The sequence below is a fragment of the Salmo salar genome, chromosome 14 (assembly GCF_965601325.2).
Source record: "Salmo salar chromosome 14, fSalSal1, whole genome shotgun sequence".
NCBI classification, from domain to species: Eukaryota; Metazoa; Chordata; class Actinopteri; order Salmoniformes; family Salmonidae; genus Salmo; species Salmo salar.
In genome coordinates this window covers 97,562,035-97,584,539 of record NC_138304.1, presented here as the reverse complement: position 1 = coordinate 97,584,539, position 22,505 = coordinate 97,562,035, and the positions used below count along the sequence as shown (strand labels likewise).

Genomic DNA, 22,505 nt, shown 5'->3' with positions numbered 1-22,505 from the left:
CAAACACGATAAGCGCACTAGATCTGTTTGACGCAGTTATTTAATACAAGGGGACTGCCAACCCGCTTGGCATGAGGTATGAAAGGAGGACAATGATTTATTGGTTGAAGAGAAGGTAAACATAAGATGAAAAGCACGCGTAAAATGAGCGCAGCCACTCAAACAAAAGACGCCATGCTGTTAACCGCACCCCCCATCTTCCTTTAAATGAGCCCCCAACTACCCCCCTTTCTCTGATCGAGGTGCATTATGGGGAAAGTCGTTGCCATTCGACCTCTGCAAGCCTGCGCGGACGCAGCTAGAACCCTGAAATTCATTATGCGTTTAAAAGCTTTATTTATTTCCGCATAACCTACATACTCTCACCAGGAGGCCAAAGCGGAAAAAACGACAATCAGCCATTTAATTCGGATCCGTAACATATCATACTTAAAGAAATAGAAATTAGTCGGTAGTAATATTGTTAAGAAAGTGGTAAATTTTGATATATTAAGAAAATGTCCGGAGAGAGAAACCGCAGGTCGCTGGCGTTCCGAGGAGGTGGATTAGCGGTAACCAGCTCCAGTGGTGTCGGTGGGGGCAACAGTAACAGCTGGGAGGCCCAGGCCTGTCAAGACCGACATTTGAACGGGAACAGGCCAGATCAAGAAGAGGATAGGGATCTGGGGGCAAAAGGACCATCGCAAGGGAGAGTGGAGGGTGGGGGGTCTGTCAGTGATAGCACAGAACCAGAGGCTGAGGAGGAAGAGGACCCGGAAGGGGGCAACTGGGCATCTGGGGTAGGAGAGGATCGTGTCGGTTGGGTGGCAGTAACTGTCGGAGAAGACGAGTCCAGGGAAGGGAGTAGCCGGACAGCGGGTAACTGCCTGAACAGCGAAGACGGCGCTGACTTGGGCAGCGGGGGCACGGGATCCGAGGACAACAGAGGCGAAGCTGCCGGGAAATCTTGGGTAGAAATGAGACCGCAGACGCTACTCCTGAAACACTCCCAATTCCAAGCTTCATGGCTACAGGAGTTTCCATGGCTCACATTTTGTCAGGAGACGGGACTTATGTCCTGCTCCTGGTGTCACAACATTCCCACTAAAAACAACGACGAGCTGGTCAGAGGTAGTCGAAATTACAAGCGGGCCTTGCTGCTGAGACATCACCTGTCTTCTGAGCACGGGAGGAATGACCCGACGAAGCAGGTAAAGTGTCATCCACTTAATTTCAGTTTTTTCATTTTTAGTTATTTGTAGCTAGTGTTAAAGTTGCGTCAAGTAGTTTATATACTTAATATTGTAGCATAGCTTCCCCGGTATATTATATAAGTAATGCAAACAAATAGCCAGTTTAACCCTAACACTAGCCAATATTATCTGAGAAGGAAAATGGACAAGACAGCTAACCAACTAATTAGCTTGCTAGTTTCTGTTTTAGGCACAGTTGACTTCGAGTAGCTTGCTAGCCGGGCTAGTTCGAGCTAACAGTTCGCTGGCAGTTTCATTTCCCCGCAAGAGGCTATGTAATTTTCTAGTTTGAAACTGACTTTAATGCTTGATAGTAAATGGGAGCTAGCCTGATCCCATGTCAATCTAAGTACCTAACCTTACAGCTAACGTAAATAAAATGTGTTTAATGGTGACGTTACTATAGAAACCAATTACTAGCTAAACAAATCTGTCTAGTTCGAGTTAGCCTGTAGGCCAGTAACCGTGTGAGTCCCATTAGCTTACAGTACTATTCTAAAAGTAATAGGTGGTTAGCTAGCTTCGCTTAATTTACATTTCCATAGCCACAACAACAGTACACATACTAGTTACCAGCAACTACATTGGATGATTGCTAGCTAGAGGTCGCCAAAGGTAAAGGCTTGACCATATTTTTATTTATTTTTCACCTTTATTTAACCAGGTAGGCAAGTTGAGAACAAGTTCTCATTTACAATTGCAACCTCAAGATAAAGAAAAGCAGTTCGACACATATAACAACACAGAGCTACACATGGAGTAAAACAAACATACAGTCAATAATACAGTAGAAAAATAAGTCTATATACAATGTGAGCAAATGAGGTGAGTTAAGGGAGGTAAAGGCAAAAAAGGCCATGTTTGGGGAACTGAACCCCTGCCTACCCAACCAAGCCTCTGTTCTGCTTCAAATGTCATTTTGATGGCTCGCTTACAGTAAAGAGCAGAATGTCCTCTGCCGCATTTCTCCCTTCCTCCCCTTTGGGGCAGTTAAATTAGAGGCATTGTTCAAGATGACCCCCCAAAAATCCACAGATGGTGTGTGATGGCCTAGGTTGAACAGGAGGAGAGGTAAATAAAGTCCCAGTTGCTTACAATGGGACTCTAATTGGTACAATTTTACTCTAATGGGTTCATATGTATGCCAGCAGCATCATGGATCGTCACAGCAACATCTGACCTTGTCACCCCATAAATGTATGGATTAATGGGGGGTATTATGGTATGGTTGTTTCATATCATAGATTTCTATAGCCATACATTGTCGGATTGTATGTAGAGGACAACTGAAACCATTATGCCTTCTTGAAAGACCATCACCAAGGGTTATTTCCCCTGTTAGCTTGATATCAAACATTGATTAGCCTACTTGGTGAAATTACCAATGTGAAAAGGATTAATATATTGATGCAAATTATTCACATAGCTGGAATAGTCCTGACCATAAGACATATAAAACTGCTTCTGGACGAGATTAAACATTCCACTTGTGTTAGAACAAAAACAGACTCTGTTACTACACAATTACTACACAATTACTCAAATCTAACAACAATGTTGTGAATTGTAATTGGGCTACAGTGTTTTTTTTTTTTACACAGGGTTAAAGGGTAATCACAGTGCTCTTAATTCCCCTGACAGCTTGAATCAGAGTCAGGATAGGAAGTGATAAATAGCAATTTGGTGTGTGTGTGTGTGTGTGTGTGTGTGTGTGTGTGTGTGTGTGTGTGTGTGTGTGTGTGTGTGTGTGTGTGTGTGTGTGTGTGTGTGTGTGTGTGTGTGTGTGTGTGTGTGTGTGTGTGTGTGTGTGTGTGTGTGTGTGCCGAACACTACCCCGATCCAACCCAGGGCTCTATATTTACACACACATATATATTTTTACACAAAATAACTACAGATCCCAGTTACCAAATATACAAGAACTACAGATACCAGTTACCAAATATACAAGAACTACAGATACCAGTTACCAAATTGATATCGATCACTCCCTATCCTGACTCTGATTCAAGCTGTCAGGGGAATTAAGAGCATGTAGCCACACTTTGACTCTTAATTTGTCAGTGAAGTGCAAAAGGATTGGATCACACTGCATGGTTAGTTCCTTCTGTCCGATCCACTAACTTGTACACGTCACTAATTAAGAAGGAAATCCAGTGAGAGGAGAGATTAGAGAAGAAGCAGTAGTCCTCCCTGGAAACAAGACGACCCTGGATGGTTGGTAACAAGGCCCTGGCGTAGGTTTACAAGTTAAAGACAGGGAGGGACACGACAGACACCAACCTGCCTTATCCATTGTGTATTTAAACACTTTGCTATAGCCTAATTTCACGTCGTAGGATATTTTTAGATGGTTTTAGATGGTCTTTAAAATCTCTTAAATTTAAAAAATGTAATTAAGGTTAAAGTTAAATATATGCAAATTAGATTTTCCCTGTGGTGTTTCCCATATATATATATTATAACAGTAGCCTGATACTGTTTGAATATTGACTGTGTGAACTGCATTGTTGCAGCACATGAAATGGCATCCTTATTTTCTTCACCTTATTCCCGATCAAAGTCATGCCCAGCTGCGTGGCTAACCTAACTCGATTACTCAATTAGCTCTGCTATAGAGAAGGCACACAGACCAAAGCAGCTGCGGCTGACTGAGTGTGGATCTTGTACAAGCCTGGGTCTGGGCTGTACAGTCCTCGTACAGAGGTTCTATACAGCACTGGGTTGGGTTGGGGTAGTGTTGGGGTGGGGTTGGGTTGGGGTAGGGTTGGGTTGGGGTAGGGTTGGGTTGGGGTAGGGTTGGGTTGGGGTAGTGTTGGGTTGGGGTAGTGTTGGGTAGTGTTGGGTTGGGGTTGAGTTGGGTTGGGGTAGGGTTGGGTTGGGGTAGTGTTGGGTTGGGGTAGTGTTGGGTTGGGGTAGGGTTGGGTTGGGGTAGTGTTGGGTTGGGTTGGGGTAGTGTTCGGCCAGGGAAGGGGAGAGGGAGATATAATATGACATTTGAAATGTCTTTTCTTTTGGAACTTCTGTAAGTGTGATGTTTACTGTTCATTTTTATTGTTTTATTTCACCTTTGTCAAAGCAAGTGAAGTAGATAATAAACAATGTTAACATATGTTTCCCATGCCAATAAAGCCCTTAAATTGAATTGAGAGAATTCTTCCCAGGAATTCTTCAGCCCTATGTGGAGCCCTTTGCATTGTTGCGAGGCCTGGAGCCCCCCTTCCCCTCCACACACCGTAGGGTCATTCACACCGCTGTAGTAGTGTTCTAATGTCTGGGTTAGAGAGGGTGGGGAGCTAGCTGGCCTCAGGATAGGGTTGGTAGATCGATGGTAGAGGAACAGGGGTGTTTGTGTGTATTTGGGGGGTAAGCAGAAATTAGTGGTGTTCCGCTGTCCTCTGTCGTCTCTGAGAACAATGTTACGTCACATCTGCTCATTGTGGGGTTGGAGGTGTGTGTGTGTGTGTGTGTGTGTGGCCACATTAACCAGGGCTCTCGTTGCCCGCACGGCCCTTGGTTTGTTTTGGTGTTGTGAGATATCGTTCTGAGAATTCTACTCGAAAGGGAACTGTTTTGTATTTAAACTCCGTTATGGTAAGTGATTATTGTACATCACAGGATATCCATTGGTAGGTAGTTTCAGTCAACTATTTTAATAAAGGCTACATGGATAGTAGGAACCTTACATTTACATTTTAGTCATTTAGCAGACGCTCTTATCCAGAGCGACTTACAGTAGTGAATGCATGCATTTCATACATTTTTTTCCTCGTACTGCATAAGGACGCAGATGGATTATTATTCCACCACTAACTATCTCTAGAGCTACAACAAATGGCCACATCACAGAGGTGGATATCGTCACCATGATGTTCTCTTTTGGACCCAGTCAGAGCAGTGTGAGAGACCTGGACATCCAGCAGCACTGCCATCCAGCAGCACTGACACACTGTAACACCTGGCACATCTGGAGAAAGGATGAAGGATGAACTCGAGTGTGGAGCTGGAGCTGATCTTGGACCAGGAGAGAGGAGGGAGTCCTAGCCGGACTCCATACCTCTGTACAGCAGCCTATCTAACATAGCTTACATGCAGTACTGTTGCAGGCCTGTATCAAATCTAATTTATTTATATAGCCCTTCTTACATCAGCTGATATCTCAAAGTGCTGTACAGAAACCCAGCCTAAAACCCCAAACAGCAAGTAATGCAGGTGTAGAAGCACAGTGGCTAGGAAAAACTCCCTAGAAAGGCCGAAACCTAGAGAGGAACCAGGCTATGAGGGGTGGCCAGTCCTCTTCTGGCTGTGCCGGGTGGAGATTATAACAGAACATGGCCAAGATGTTCAAATGTTCATAAATGACCAGCATGGTGAAATAATAATAATCACAGTAGTTGTCGAGGGTGCAACAAGTCAGCACCTCAAGAGTAAATGTCAGTTGGCTTTTCATAGCCGATCATTGAGAGTATCTCTACCGCTCCTGCTGTCTCCAGAGAGTTGAAAACAGCAGGTCTGGGACAGGTAGCACGTCCGGTGAACAGGTCAGGGTTCCATAGCCGCAGGCAGAACAGTTGAAACTGGAGCAGCAGCACGGCCAGGTGGACTGGGGACAGCAAGGAGTCATCATGCCAGGTAGTCCTGAGGCATGGTCCTAGGGCTCAGGTCCTCCGAGAGAGAGAAAGAGAGAATTAGAGAGAGCATACTTAAATTCACACAGGACACCGGATAAGACAGGAGAAATACTCCAGATATAAGAGACTGACCCTAGCCCCCCGACACACAAACTACTGCAGCATAAATACTGGAGGCTGAGACAGGATGGGTCAGGAGACACTGTGGCACCCTCCGATGATACCCCCGGACAGGGCCAAACAGGCAGGATATAACGCCACCCACTTTGCCAAGCACAGCCCCCACACCACTAGAGGGATATCTTCAACCACCAACTTACCATCCTGAGACAAGGCCGAGTATAGCCCATAAACCATGTGCCATGGAATCGGTACATAGAAAATGTCCTCGCAACCTTTATGGCATAGCTGTCATGTTTTTGGTCCTTAAATTAAACTGGTTTACTTTTTTTATTTATCACAATTTTTGTCTTTTACGCAGGGCCGGCAGACAAGTTCTTCACCTTCCACTTTGCACTAATGCTGCAATCAGTTGCTTGTAATTTTGGATAGAGCTGACATTTCCATATATTTCTGTTAACTGCATGTGTGACAACTCCACCAGTCCTATTTATGATATAATTTACAAAGATTAAACCCCCCCCCCCCCCCCCACCCCCCCCGAAAAACCCCCCATAATAACGGGTTTTTATCAATTAGTATATTTAAGTTGAACAATTTTAATATTTGTTTGTTCTTTTCTGGTGGACTAAACTGAAATTGCAACCAGCTTTCTATGGCATGTTTTAAAAATAGTGATATTTTGGAGATTTCATTTTCAAATAACTGAAAGTGAGCGGGTGTAATCTCAATGAAGAGAAAAAGGACATTCTTGAACACTGAAAAAGGACATTCTCGAGACATTCTGACTAATCTGCTAGAGAACCAGTTTGGATTGAAGGTTAGTTTATGTAGGACAAGACTATGTGTTGGTGATTTCCCCAGAGATGCTTCATCTACGTGCTCATCCTCCTCCCTCCTTATACACACCTATGACCTCTCCAAATACTACCCATCCTGTTGGGGTAAAAAAATAAAGTGACCGACTCTCTGGCATTGAGCCCATTGTATGGTGGTGTGGATGATGATGGAATCATTCTGCCTTTTCCTTCCTTCCTGTTATCCTATTCAGGGCTTAGCCCCTCTTAGAGAGCCACGTGCACCCTGTCTTACCAAGCATGCAAACACATACGCGCACACGCACACACTCACATTAGGGCCTTTATGGTTAAGTGGGAGCAGAGTTAGAGCAGAGGAGACACAGAGGAGCCAGGCTTTAGCTGCTGTGTGTAATAAGTGAGTGCAGGGCCATACAAAGAGGCCCCAGTGAGGTACTGAACAATGAGCCTGGAGGAGAGGGCCTGTTATTAGAAATGGGGTGACCAGTCTCTCTCCCCCCCGCGGTCTTGCGTTGCGTTAGCTAGCATTAAGAGAGAGTCATCCTGCCTGCTTGGACAAGGGCATCCAGTCAGAGTAGGGGGGTAAGCACCTCCGAGGGCAGAGTAGGGGTGTAGGGACCTCCGAAGGCAGAGTAATGAATTTAGTCTGATGAATTTAGTCACCCCAGCTGGGGTGGGGGGGTGCAGGGCTCGAGCAATGCAAATACTCAGGATTAGGACAACTGCTGTGCAATTTCTTACGAGGCAGAAATGTATGTAGCCAGTGTGTTAGTGTAGTAGCTGTTCAGCCAGTGCTGTGTTCTGCTTCGTACCAACTTGGTCTGCTGCCCTGGTTGGAGAAACTCCCATGGAGGATGAGGTTGAAGGGAGGATAGGGGAGATGGAGGCAGAAGGAGGAGGGGTTTCTCTCCCATCAGCCATCACAGTGACAGGTAGCAGGGTAGTTAGATCTGTCTCTGTCCGTCATGGTTGATTGTTAGTTGACTCTATGGGCCGCTTTCACAGATCCAGATGAAGTCCTATTGTTGTACTAAAACACATGTTTATGCTTTCTCAATAGAAAGAGTACTGAACTCGATAGGAAATAAATAGATCATCTGGATCTGGGTGACCTGCACCGTCATCTGGGTGACCTGCACCGTCATCTGGGTGACCTGCACCGTCATCTGGGTGACCTGCACCGTCATCTGGATCTGGGTGACCTGCACCGTCATCTGGGTGACCTGCACCGTCATCTGGGTGACCTGCACCGTCATCTGGGTGACCTGCACCGTCATCTGGATCTGGGTGACCTGCACCGTCATCTGGATCTGGGTGACCTGCACCGTCATCTGGGTGACCTGCACCGTCATCTGGGTGACCTGCACCGTCATCTGGGTGACCTGCACCGTCATCTGGATCTGGGGGACCTGCACCGTCATCTGGGTGACCTGCACCGTCATCTGGGTGACCTGCACCGTCATCTGGGTGACCTGCACCGTCATCTGGATCTGGGTGACCTGCACCGTCATCTGGGTGACCTGCACCGTCATCTGGGTGACCTGCACCGTCATCTGGGTGACCTGCACCGTCATCTGGGTGACCTGCACCGTCATCTGGATCTGGGTGACCTGCACCGTCATCTGGATCTGGGTGACCTGCACCGTCATCTGGGGACCTGCACCGTCATCTGGGTGACCTGCACCGTCATCTGGGTGACCTGCACCGTCATCTGGATCTGGGGACCTGCACCGTCATCTGGGTGACCTGCACCGTCATCTGGGTGACCTGCACCGTCATCTGGGTGACCTGCACCGTCATCTGGGTGACCTGCACCGTCATCTGGGGGACCTGCACCGTCATCTGGATCTGGGGGACCTGCACCGTCATCTGGATCTGGGTGACCTGCACCGTCATCTGGATCTGGGGGACCTGCACCGTCATCTGGATCTGGGGGACCTGCACCGTCATCTGGATCTGGGTGACCTGCACCGTCATCTGGATCTGGGTGACCTGCACCGTCATCTGGGTGACCTGCACCGTCATCTGGGTGACCTGCACCGTCATCTGGGTGACCTGCACCGTCATCTGGATCTGGGTGACCTGCACCGTCATCTGGGTGACCTGCACCGTCATCTGGGTGACCTGCACCGTCATCTGGGTGACCTGCACCGTCATCTGGGGGACCTGCACCGTCATCTGGGGGACCTGCACCGTCATCTGGGTGACCTGCACCGTCATCTGGGTGACCTGCACCGTCATCTGGATAGTTGGGAGTAACCGTGACCCAAGCTGCTCTCTCATGACAACAGTGTATTCACCTACTTTAGAGTAGTAGTAGTAGCAGTAGTAATAGTAGTAGCAGCAGCAGTAGTAGAAGGCTTTCCTACATTTCCAGTTTCCGCCAGGTAAAGCAACCCCACACCTTCAACTCACCTCCCCCATTATGGAGCCAGTCAGACCAGTTTCACCCCTGCCAGGTGCACCCCTGTCCTTTGTCCCTTGCCAATAATCGTGTGTGTGTGTGTGTGTGTGTGTGTTTACCAGGAGCTGGAGCGGCCTGGCTGTGAGGACCCCCCCCAGGGGACAGACATGGAGACAGAAGACTACTACAGTAATAACAAACCTAACCAGGACTCGTACTGCTACCAGCTGCTGCAGGAACTGGACAAACAACGCAAGGGAGGAATCCTGTGTGATGTGAACATCGTTGTGAGTGGAGAGGTGTTCCGGGCGCACAAGAACATCCTCGTGGCCGGGAGCCGTTACTTCAAGACCCTCTACTGCCTGACCAAGAGCGAGAACTCCTCCTCCACTTCCTCATCCTCGCCATCTGACCAGACGACCACAGTCACCGTCACCCATCTCGACGTGGCGGCCGGGGCGGGGTTCTCAGTCATCCTGGACTTCCTGTATAGCGGTAACCTCCTACTGACCAGTCAGAACGCCATCGAGGTGATGTCCATGGCCTCTTTCCTCCAGATGACGGAGGTGGTGGGATCGTGTCGTGCGTTCATCAAGGAAGCCCTCAACATCAGCATCAAGCAGGAAGCCCCCGACTCAGTGGTGGTGGACTACAACAAGAGGAGAACGGTGGCCAAAGACGGAGCAGGACAGGTGGGCTCGGACGGCAGCACCAACAAGAAGCCTGGATGTAACTTCTGGGCCACCAGCATCCTGTCCAAGCTGTCGATAAAAGCCAGTGGTCATGTCAACAATGGGGACCAGGTAGGGGGAGGCAGCGTGAAGGAGGAGCCCAGTGATGTGATGGTATCTGCGGGGGAGGGCTGCGCCCTGGGGAGCTCCGGCTGGGGCTGTGAGAACTCGGCTGAGAACGAGCCTCCGAGCGTTCCGGGGCCGGTGTTCGTCTGGAACGAGCCGGCTCCCGGGGCAGCGGCGGGCGGGCCGGTGGTGGTGAAGCGGGAAGATCAGAAGGTGGAGCCGGGGAGCGGGCGGAGGAAAAAACAGATCACACGGCGGTTCGTCTACAACATCCCACCGGAGTCGGAGGAAAGGTTTGACGAGGGGATGTTCATCCAGCCCTCAGCCTCCTACCCCAGGGAGGACTTCTCCTTCCTCTCTGAGAACGCCGGTACGTCACCTCACCCTCCTCTCACTCACACCTGCAGATCTTTAGGTAGCCAATGGTCAGACCAACAGTTCGACACAATACAACTTTATTGTTCAACTGCACTACACTCAATCGCCCCATAGACAACACATAAACAACCAACAGTTCTTTAGATGACAAAACAGCGGGCCTGTTTTAGTGAATGTGTACATCCTAGTATTTTGTCTCTAGTTCCTAGACTGACATGGTATGACGACCATACCTCTAGTCATGGCATTTAGAGTTTGTAGAAGTCTGAGTTAGTTCAGAGTTTAGCTCTGTTCCACAGTCATAGAGAGAGTACAGTATCTAGCTACCTGGTCCAACACTGACTGGACCTGGCAGCCAGCTAGGGCTAGCCAGCCTCTCTCTCAGCTATGGATGGCAGAGAGGGTGACTAGAGAGAGTGACAATACCCAGAGCAGTTCAGAAACTAGTTGAAATCATTTCAAATACTTTATCTGTGCTCAATTGAGCTTGCCTGGCTTAATGGACCAAAAGAATAATCCTAAAACTGCAAAACCCGCCCATCTGGCACTTCAGGCAGGCTTGAGATAACGTTCAAAGGGTTTGAAAGATTTCAAATAGTATTTGAACCCAGGTCTGATCCGAAGTGAATGCATTCATATATGATTATGGACAGCGTTTTTAAGCCGGTCCACTTCTCTTCTCGCCCTGCCGCCCCATACCACAGAAACCCTGGGTAATCTCTAAGTCTATGAGCCTGTCACACACACACACACACACACACACACACACACACACACACACACACACACACACACACACACACACACACACAGAGTCCCAGCTCTGCCCCATTAAGCAGTGTGCTGTATGGAATGATATGATGTATTAAGTGGGAGGGGGTTCACTCCTAATGCAGGGGAAACATTCTTCCTTTGGGCTTCTTTAAACACAACTGATCTGAGCTCATGTTCCTGAACCACTTTAATTTAGAGAGGGGTGTTCCAGTAACGTCTGTCTCATCATTAATGCAACAACATCATTCCCTAATTTGGCACTTCGACATCTCCCGTTCTCTCCGTCTCTTCAGCCAATCAGAGAAAAATTCCTTCTGAAGTAGTAGTGAACTGTAGTAGTATGGATTACTATGAGGAGAAGCTGCTGTTTAGCATGGCTGAGCTCTGTAGTAGTATGGATTACTATGAGGAGAAGCTGCTGTTTAGCATGGCTGAGCTCTGTAGTAGTATGGATTACTATGAGGAGAAGCTGCTGTTTAGCATGGCTGAGCTCTGTAGTAGTATGGATTTACTATGAGGAGAAGCTGCTGTTTAGCATGGCTGAGCTCTGTAGTAGTATGGATTACTATGAGGAGAAGCTGCTGTTTAGCATGGCTGAGCTCTGTAGTAGTATGGATTACTATGAGGAGAAGCTGCTGTTTAGCATGGCTGAGCTCTGTAGTAGTATGGATTACTATGAGGAGAAGCTGCTGTTTAGCATGGCTGAGCACTGTAGAGGCCTGGAATCGTGTTCATTAGGGCACAGCGTTTTAAAACATTTTGTAACACGCAATGAAAATGATAATTTCCTATTGAACAGGTCTCGATAGTCTCTCCCTGTTCCAGTCTGTTCTCTTATGCTTGGTGTCAGAAAAACAGGAGCTATGCTTTAGGTGAACCACAGGGCCACCCCCACACCCCCTGCTTTACTATAGCAGAGCTGCTGGATTCATGGCAATAAATTCTTGGTTCCTCTCCAAACAAGGCTGTTGGATTGTTTAAAAGGGCGAGCTGCTTGGTTTCTGCCTCTTTACACACACACAATAAATAACTCCCCTCAATCCCTATGAGATGCTAAACTTTTAAGGTCTGACCCTCTCTCCCTCCCTAATCCCCCACTAATGCACTGGGGCTGTCCTCGCCATTCCAAATATTGACCCAGGCAGGCAGGCAGGCAGGCAGGCAGGCAGGCAGGCAGGCAGGCAGGCAGGCAGGCAGGCAGGCAGGCTTGCAGGCAGAATAGAGAATGAGACTGGTGGTCAGGTTCTTAACAATAGGTTCTGAGGGCTCTGAGTGCCAGGCCCAGAGCTAGGGCTAATTAAGCCTGTTCAATGATCCTAAGTGAGGGGCTGAGGGCTCCATCCTGTGATTCACATATTAATCCACAGCCCAGTGGGAGAGGCTGCTGAACACGCTGTCCTGGCTAGAAGAAGTGTACCTACATACAGTAGCAGACAGGCAGGCTAGGGAATGGATGACAGAGCACGGGCAGCACCAGGGTCGTGTACATCTGGGATTAGGCACCAGGGTCGTGTTCATCTGGGATTAGGCACCAGGGTCGTGTTCATCTGGGATTAGGCACCAGGGTCGCGTACATCTGGGATTAGGCACCAGGGTCGCGTACATCTGGGATTAGGCACCAGGGTCGCGTACATCTGGGATTAGGCACCAGGGTCGCGTACATCTGGGATTAGGCACCAGGGTCGTGTTCGTCTGGGATTAGGCACCAGGGTCGTGTTCATCTGGGATTAGGCACTAAAATCGTGTTCATCTGGGATTAGGCACTAAAATCGTGTTCATAATGGATTAGGCACTAAAATCGTGTTCATAATGGATTAGGCACTAAAGTCGTGTTCATAATGGATTAGGCACTAGGGTCATGTTCATAATGGGTTTAGGCACCAGGGTCGTGTTCATAATGGGATTAGGCACCAGGGTCGTGTTCATAATGGGATTAGGCACCAGGGTCGCGTTCATAATGGGATTAGGCACCAGGGTCGCGTTCATAATGGGATTAGGCACCAGGGTCGCGTTCATAATGGGATTAGGCACCAGGGTCGCGTTCATGTGGGATTAGGCACCAGGGTCGTGTTCATAATGGGATTAGGCACCAGGGTCGTGTTCATAATTGGATTAGGCACCAGGGTCGTGTTCATCTGGGATTAGGCACCAAACGGAAAGAACGAAAGCAGACTGAAACATGGAGTGTCTACCTCAACGACTTTTCAAATAAGAAACAAAAATGTTTGTTCTGACTTAGTTTTAAACCGTTGTACTACAGGTGTGCCCAGCTGAACAAGACCCTGGGGTAGGTGGGGCCTGGTGTTTGTCTCCCCCCACCCAAAGCTTTCAGACCCTCTAATCATGTCTTTGTTCCTCCTCTCCTCCTCTCACAGAACTGGCCAATCAGTTCCAATACAGCCTCCTACAAGAGTCCGAGCAAGGGGAGTCCTGGGAGAATGGTAAGGGTTGTGTTCTCCTGTAATTATACCATGTAGTAGATGGCCCAGAGTCAGATATATGTTCAGACTTCCTGATTCGATATTACTAAACACATTCTTATGACAGATTTGTTTTCACACCTTATGTCATGAACCTAATTCAGTGGTTGGTTAAAATGATGATGATCAAAGATGTGAATACTTCCGGTATTGTAGGTTGTTCTGGATAGGAGATAAATGACTAACGCAGATATCCCCCAAGATGGTGGTGTGAATAGCACGTTAGCCAGTTGAACACAGCACACAGGTGACCTGCTTTTCCTCAGCCCCCTGGCAACCTGGCCTGCTTGACAACGCTTTTGTTTAGGGCGTCTTGGCTCAAACAAAGACAAAGGCAGGGCCCTATCATTCAGCTGTCTGTGATGTGAACCTAACCAGCCAAATCTATAGTTTGACTACAGTCACATCTACAGTTGTCCCTTAGGTGGTTAGGAGGGTGTTACGATGTCACTACACATTTCTCACATACTAGATTTGTCAAATATCTTCACAGTTGTGTAAATTGGTTATGGAGGCTGTACTATTTGAAGACTTTAGCCTGTGTTGATCTTCTGTTAATAGCAGCTGAGGTACAGCATTTTCTGAGACATTCTTTCCTAACTACACGTGGAATATTTTAGGTCAGTGTGTTAATGGTAAAAGTCGTTTTTGGTAGAGAAATCAAATGATACTTATTTTGTTACTCCCTAGGCAGTAGTGTAGCCATGACAACACGACAGTTTAGTATTTAACCGTTTCTGAGTGTTTTTCCTTCCCATAAACATCATAGTAAACAGGATATCCTTTCACTGAGGATTCAAACACACACGACCCCTCATCCCACCACCACACCCAACGACCCCTCATCCCACCACCACACCCAACGACCCCTCATCCCACCATCACACCCAACGACCCCTCATCCCACCACCACACCCAACGACCCCTCATCCCACCACCACACCCAACGACCCCTCATCCCACCACCACACCCAACGACCCCTCATTCCACCACCACACACACACGACCCCTCATCCCACGACCCCTCATCCCACCACCACACCCAACGACCCCTCATCCCACCACCACACCCAACGACCCCTCATCCCACCACCACACCCAACGACCCCTCATCCCACCACCACACCCAACGACCCCTCATCCCACCACCAAACCCAACGACCCCTCATCCCACCACCACACACAACGACCCCTCGTCCCACAACTCCTCTTTTTTATTGGGAAGTGAAGAACCAATGGGTTCTACCGCCAGAGACTGGGGCAGCTCTACAAATGACTGCCCCCAATTCTGCTCTTCCATTATCTGTGTCAATGTGGGTTTGAGCCACTGTTTAGAAAGCAACCTCGTGCCTGATACATGGTGTGTTTCTCTCAGGCGAGTCGTCCAACATAGCCCTGAATAAGCTCAAGTGTCCCCACTGTAACTACATCGCCAAGCACCGGAGAACACTAAAGAGGCACCTCATCATTCACTCCGGCGTCCGCTCCTTCAGCTGCGACATCTGTGGCAAGCTGTTCACCCGCAGAGAGCACGTCAAGAGACATTCCCTGGTAAGACCCTACACCCTACCCTAGCTGTTCATTCCCTGCTATCACCCTACCCTAACTGTTCATTCCCTGGTTAGACCCTACCCTAACTGTTCATTCCCTGGTTAGACCCTACCCTAACTGTTCATTCCCTGGTTAGACCCTACCCTAACTGTTCATTCCCTGGTTAGACCCTACCCTAACTGTTCATTCCCTGGTTAGACCCTACCCTAACTGTTCATTCCCTGGTTAGATCCTACCCTAACTGTTCATTCCCTGGTTATACCCTACCCTAACTGTTCATTCCCTGGTTATACCCTACCCTAACTGTTCATTCCCTGGTTATACCCTACCCTAACTGTTCATTCCCTGGTTAGACCCTACCCTAACTGTTCATTCCCTGCTTAGACCCTACCCTAACTGTTCATTCCCTGGTTAGACCCTACCCTAACTGTTCATTCCCTGGTTAGACCCTACCCTAACTGTTCATTCCCTGGTTAGATCCTACCCTAACTGTTCATTCCCTGGTTAGACCCTACCCTAACTGTTCATTCCCTGGTTAGACCCTACCCTAACTGTTCATTCCCTGGTTAGACCCTACCCTAACTGTTCCTACCCTAACTGTTCATTCCCTGGTTAGACCCTACCCTAACTGTTCATTCCCTGCTTAGACCCTACCCTAACTGTTCATTCCCTGGTTAGACCCTACCCTAACTGTTCATTCCCTGGTTAGACCCTACCCTAACTGTTCATTCCCTGGTTAGATCCTACCCTAACTGTTCATTCCCTGGTTAGACCCTACCCTAACTGTTCATTCCCTGGTTAGACCCTACCCTAACTGTTCATTCCCTGGTTAGACCCTACCCTAACTGTTCATTCCCTGGTATCACCCTACCCTAACTGTTCATTCCCTGGTTAGACCCTACCCTAACTGTTCATTCCCTGGTTAGACCCTACCCTAACTGTTCATTCCCTGGTTAGACCCTACCCTAACTGTTCATTCCCTGGTTAGACCCTACCCTAACTGTTCATTCCCTGGTTAGACCCTACCCTAACTGTTCATTCCCTGGTTAGACCCTACCCTAACTGTTCATTCCCTGGTATCACCCTACCCTAACTGTTCATTCCCTGGTATCACCCTACCCTAACTGTTCATTCCCTGGTATCACCCTACCCTAACTGTTCATTCCCTGGTTAGACCCTACCCTAACTGTTCATTCCCTGGTTAGACCCTACCCTAACTGTTCATTCCCTGGTTAGACCCTACCCTAACTGTTCATTCCCTGGTTAGACCCTACCCTAACTGTTCATTCCCTGGTTAGACCCTACCCTAACTGTTCATTCCCTGGTTAGACCCTACCCTAACTGTTAGTTCCCTGGTTAGACCCTACCCTAACTGTTAGTTCCCTGGTTAGACCCTACACCCTCTAGCCCCACGGTAGCTCAGTTGGTAGAGCATGGCGCTTGCAACGCCAGGGTTGTGGGTTCAATTCCCACGGGGGGCCAGTATTTAAAAAAAAATGTAATAAAATGTATGCACTCTACTGTAAGTCGCTCTGGATAAGAGTGTCTGCTAAATTACTAAAATGTAAAATGTAAAAATACCCTAACTGTTCATTCCCTGGTTATACCCTACCCTAACTGTTCATTCCCTGGTTAGACCCTACCCTAACTGTTCATTCCCTGGTTAGACCCTACCCTAACTGTTCATTCCCTGGTTAGACCCTACCCTAACTGTTCATTCCCTGGTTAGACCCTACCCTAACTGTTCATTCCCTGGTTAGACCCTACCCTAACTGTTCATTCCCTGGTTAGACCCTACCCTAACTGTTCATTCCCTGGTATCACCCTACCCTAACTGTTCATTCCCTGGTATCACCCTACCCTAACTGTTCATTCCCTGGTTAGACCCTACCCTAACTGTTCATTCCCTGGTTAGACCCTACCCTAACTGTTCATTCCCTGGTTAGACCCTACCCTAACTGTTCATTCCCTGGTATCACCCTACCCTAACTGTTCATTCCCTGGTATCGACCCTACCCTAACTGTTCATTCCCTGGTATGACCCTACCCTAACTGTTCATTCCCTGGTTAGACCCTACCCTAACTGTTCATTCCCTGGTTAGTCCCTACCCTAACTGTTCATTCCCTGGTTAGATCCTACCCTAACTGTTCATTCCCTGGTTAGACCCTACCCTAACTGTTCATTCCAGACCCTACCCTAACTGTTCATTCCAGACCCTACCCTAACTGTTCATTCCAGACCCTACCCTAACTGTTCATTCCCTGGTTAGACCCTACCCTAACTCTTCATTCCCTGGTTAGACCCTACCCTAACTCTTCATTCCCTGGTTAGACCCTACCCTAACTCTTCATTCCCTGGTTAGACCCTACCCTAACTCTTCATTCCCTGGTTAGACCCTACCCTAACTGTTCATTCCCTGGTTAGACCCTACTCCTAACTGTTCATTCCCTGGTTAGACCCTACCCTAACTGTTCATTCCCTGGTTAGACCCTACCCTAACTGTTCATTCCCTGGTTAGACCCTACCCTAACTGTTCATTCCCTGGTTAGACCCTACCCTAACTGTTCATTCCCTGGTTAGACCCTACCCTAACTGTTCATTCCCTGGTTAGACCCTACCCTAACTGTTCATTCCCTGGTTAGACCCTACCCTAACTGTTCATTCCCTGGTTAGACCCTACCCTAACTGTTCATTCCCTGGTTAGACCCTACCCTAACTGTTCATTCCCTGGTTAGACCCTACCCTAACTGTTCATTCCCTGGTTAGATCCTACCCTAACTGTTCATTCCCTGGTTAGACCCTACCCTAACTGTTCATTCCCTGGTTCAAATCCAGGCTGAATCACATCCGGCCGTGATTGGGAGTCCTATAGGCGGCAGCACAATTGGGCCAGCGTTTTCCAGGTTTGGCCGCGGTAGGCCATCATTTGTAAATAACAATTTGTTCTTAACTGACTTGACGAGTTAAATAAAAGTTCAATAAAAAATAATTAAGCTCCCGGCTGATATCAAATCCACATCGACATTATCCCACCCCTAGTTAGCCAAACCTAACATTATCCCACCACTAGTTAGCCAAACCTAACATTATCCCACCCCTAGTTAGCCAAACCTAACATTATCCCACCCCTAGTTAGCCAAACCTAACATTATCCCACCCCTAGTTAGCCAAACCTAACATTATCCCACCCCTAGTTAGCCAAACCTAACATTATCCCACCCCTAGTTAGCCAAACCTAACATTATCCCACCCCTAGTTAGCCAAACCTAACATTATCCCACCCCTAGTTAGCCAAACCTAACATTATCCCACCCCTAGTTAGCCAAACCTAACATTATCCCACCCCTAGTTAGCCAAACCTAACATTATCCCACCCCTAGTTAGCCAAACCTAACATACCTGCCAATTCACTGTGCTACCCTCCCTCTCTGTAGAAGTCTCTCCCATGACTTTAGCTGGACTGGGGAAGTGTCAGTTTCCCATTCATATTTCAGCCTTCATTTATGGTTTTCAACTTTTGTATTTATGATTCCAGGATTTTTCCAGGAGTTTCTCAGTTCCAAGTTTCCAATAATTCTGACAGCACATGAACGCACCATTAACCCTTGTCCATCTCTCTCGTCCCCATCCCTACAGGTGCACAAGAAGGACAAAAAGTACAAGTGCATGGTGTGCAAGAAGATCTTCATGCTGGCGGCCAGCGTGGGGATCCGGCACGGCTCACGGCGCTACGGCGTGTGTATGGACTGTGCTGAATCCCACCCGGCCACGCAGGAGGGCCTGGAATCCCTGGAGGTGTTCGTCCGCGAGGGTGATGACTTTGAGGGGGAGGAGCCTGACGAGGACATGGCTGAGGAGGGGGAGGAGCCTAACGACAACGACCAATCCAACTTGGAGGGCGACACTGGTGCCGCCCCAGAAGATGACTAGCTCAGATAGAAACAAACAAAAAATAGTTAACGATTTAAAAAAAATTAAATTAAGCTGGTAAACAATCAACAACTCCAAAGTGCTATCAAAACCTCGAGGTTACTTACACGGTTTAGTGTATGAGACAAAGAGAGAAGCTTTGGTAGAGCGGGACTCCAAGATGTACAGATATGTGTCAGACTCTGGGCCTAGTGCTCACTAGAGAAAGAGAAAAATGAAATATTGAAATCAGGTTCATGGTGATTTTGTTTTGGGGGGGGGGATGTACAGCGTTTTTAGTTGCAATAGACCAATCATCTTAAGAAATATTATTTAATTTATGAAAGAAGTTATTATGGTCTTGTTCAATTATATAATTTTTTTTCCTGTTTTGTTGTAAACTGCTATCAATGAGGTTCAGTTTCAGTTTTTGACTGTACTTTCTGTCAAATCTGTAACTATATTGCTCGGTGCGTGTTTTTAGAAGGAGGGATGTCAAAGAAAGGGCATTATTTGCCGACAGGAAGATTTTTGATGTTTTGATGACCTGAACATTATGATTACTATTCTATCTTTTCCCTGCACAAATCTTGGAACCAAAAAATCTGTTTTGTGACTATTTTATCACAGCCATATTTATGAGTTTAAGTTAAGTGGGCTGTGCTATTGTGCCAAGCAGAAAGCACACCAAGATTTACCAGGAAACAAAAAACTACTGAGAGAAAAAAAAAAAAAATCAAGCAGAGAAAAATAGAAAAAGATTTAGAAAAAAAAGAAGCGAAAGTACAAGGGGAAATGTTATTTGCTAGCTTTATACAAATCACAGCACCACACAGTAACACTTTATAAAGCATTTTGACATTCACTTAAAGCTTGAATTTTGCCAAATGACGGAAATGTTTGGTGCTGTAATGTTTATGTCGCGAAATACTGGACCTACAGCTGTATATGATGTTTATAATCATAAAGCCTGAAATGACTCAGTTATAAATATATATATTAATCAGCTCTCTATAGAACACTGTTGTGCTACGGAGCCTATCAGGTATGCTTTGCCATTGTCTTTTTGTATTTAATGAACACACACGCTCACATACCATTTTGTAGAACTACCGGCAGTACTTGTAAACATGATGTAGGGACCTAAGTTAAAAATATACCTATTATATATATATATATATATATATATATATATATATATATATATATATATATATACACGTGGTTTATATCAGGTAGTGATATATTATAGCTCTCTATATATATATATATATATACTTTGAATCACTTGAATGTTGGGTGTAAGGTAGTATTTTAAAGAGTGCAGATATATGAAGTCTGAAAGAGAAACTCCATTTTGAAAAGTTATAATTTTTACAATCAGTTTATTTAATTTGATAGAAGTATTTTTATTTTGTCTGCCAGGTAGGAAAACACTTTGTTCGATATAAACTACAGATCTATGATGCGTAACAGACATGCACTTACTACTATTTTGCGTTCATGAAAATCATTTTGTTTTTCAATGTCTTTTCTTGCTTCCCCAAAGTGGGTCTGAATGGAACTATTTTCTTTTTCTTAGATGTTTTGTTATTTAATATTATTATATTGGCTCCGAAATGCAATCAAGACTGTTAATTTCTATCTATTTGTCCAACCAAATTGTTTATTAATTATTGTTGAGATAGCCAGGTAATCTCTACAGTATGTAGTGATCTGCTTGTGTATGTAATTGTCAGATAAAAAAAAAAAATCATTCACTTTACCTTAAATGCATATATAGTTTTATTTGTCCTTTTATAATGTATTTTCTTTTCCTTTTTTATTTAATTTAATTAAGCACATATTTGATAAGAAATATGGATTGTTTGCAGGTTAAAACCTAGGAACAGCAGTTTGTCCAAATGCAGTGGATATATTGAAGTGCTATAATTATACAGAAATGTTTGACCTCCCTGTACTCCAAATGCAAATGTATTTTAAAGAAAGCTCCTATAGAGAAATCCTCATTCATGTTCGTAAAATATGATTTACCTTCAAATCACTGGGAGGGATTTTATATATGAAAAAAAAAAAAGATTTTAGCTAGTTTATTTTAGTTAATGGAACACGCTCAGCTGCAGTTGGCTTGTTTAAAATCTTGGCCTTGTGTTGTGTCATACTGGGTTGCCTTCAGAAGGCACTGTACTTGTCCAATAAAAAACCTGTTTTTAGTTTTCCATGGTAAAATGTGTTGTTACGGTGTGCCCTAATGAACACGTCCCTAACCTTCCACTCTATCTGTTCACACCTGTGCTCGTCCATCGAACTATCCTGTTTCTCTTTTACTGTACAACGGATGATCTCAAGATGACTTGTTTTAGATTTTATTATGCTGTACTGTAATGGACAAATCAAGTAAAACACTACTACAGAAACAGTGTTTATTTTTTTCTTCGTTTTTTTTCGGCTGTATTTTTTTAAAGATGTTTTAAATTGTGTATTTTTTCAACTCTTTTCAAACTACAGGCGATGCAAAAACCAATGGGCCTTTCCTGTGGCTCAACCCTGAACACAAAACACGTCAGGTTACTCTTTTTACATTTTTGTTTTTCTCCAAGGTTTTCAAAAATGAATTACATTCTCCTTTTTCTGTTTCAATTGTACTACTGTTCCTCTATAATACATATTCAAAATAAAACTCTTAAACTTGATCTGTGGTTAATTTATTTTGGATTATTTTTAATCACTTCACGTTCTATTCTTTACCCATTTCTGATTACTCAGTCCTTATCGATGCTGTGTTTACATGGGGAAAGAACAGCCATTACTCAGTCCTTATCGATGCTGTGTTTACATGGGGAAAAGAACAGCTATTACTCAGTCCTTATCGATGCTGTGTTTACATGGGGAAAGAACAGCTATTACTCAGTCCTTATCGATGCTGTGTTTACATGGGGAAAGAACAGCTATTACTCAGTCCTTATCTATGCTTTGTTTACATGGGGAAAGAACAGCTATTACTCAGTCCTTATCGATGCTGTGTTTACATGGGGAATAGAACAGCTATTACTCAGTCCTTATCGATGCTGTGTTTACATGGGGAAAGAACAGCTATTACTCAGTCCTTATCGATGCTGTGTTTACATGGGGAAAGAACAGGCCATTACTCAGTCCTTATCGATGCTGTGTTTACATGGGGAAAGAACAGCTATTACTCAGTCCTTATCGATGCTGTGTTTACATGGGGAAAGAACTGCTATTACTCAGTCCTTATCGATGCTGTGTTTACATGGGGAAAGAACAGCTATTACTCAGTCCTTATCGATGCTGTGTGTTTACATGGGGAAAGAACAGCTATTACTCAGTCCTTATCGATGCTGTGTTTACATGGGGAAAGAACAGCTATTACTCAGTCCTTATCGATGCT

The 22,505-nt window shown here is 46.0% G+C and overlaps 1 protein-coding gene across 1 annotated transcript; it reads left to right on the top strand.

Moving 5' to 3' along the window:
- Nucleotides 1–238: 238 nt before the first annotated feature.
- LOC106570561 (zinc finger and BTB domain-containing protein 10) lies at nucleotides 239–21,789 on the top strand. The gene is made up of 5 exons (XM_045694932.2): nucleotides 239–1,190; nucleotides 9,328–10,372; nucleotides 13,530–13,595; nucleotides 15,011–15,186; nucleotides 18,824–21,789. Exons 1-5 carry the CDS (start codon nucleotides 498–500, stop codon nucleotides 19,115–19,117), a joined length of 2,274 nt encoding a protein of 757 aa, XP_045550888.1. The 5' UTR covers nucleotides 239–497; the 3' UTR covers nucleotides 19,118–21,789.
- The last annotated feature ends 716 nt before the right edge of the window (nucleotides 21,790–22,505 follow it).

Excerpts from the sequence above, each read along its gene's own strand:
- LOC106570561 (XM_045694932.2), top strand. The coding sequence starts at position 498 with ATGTCCGGAGAGAGAAACCGCAGGTCGCTGGCGTTCCGAGGAGGTGGA. Across the intron at positions 1,191-9,327 it reads GGAATGACCCGACGAAGCAG|GAGCTGGAGCGGCCTGGCTG; the intron begins GTAAAGTGTCAT and ends TGTGTTTACCAG. Across the intron at positions 10,373-13,529 it reads CTTCCTCTCTGAGAACGCCG|AACTGGCCAATCAGTTCCAA; the intron begins GTACGTCACCTC and ends CTCCTCTCACAG.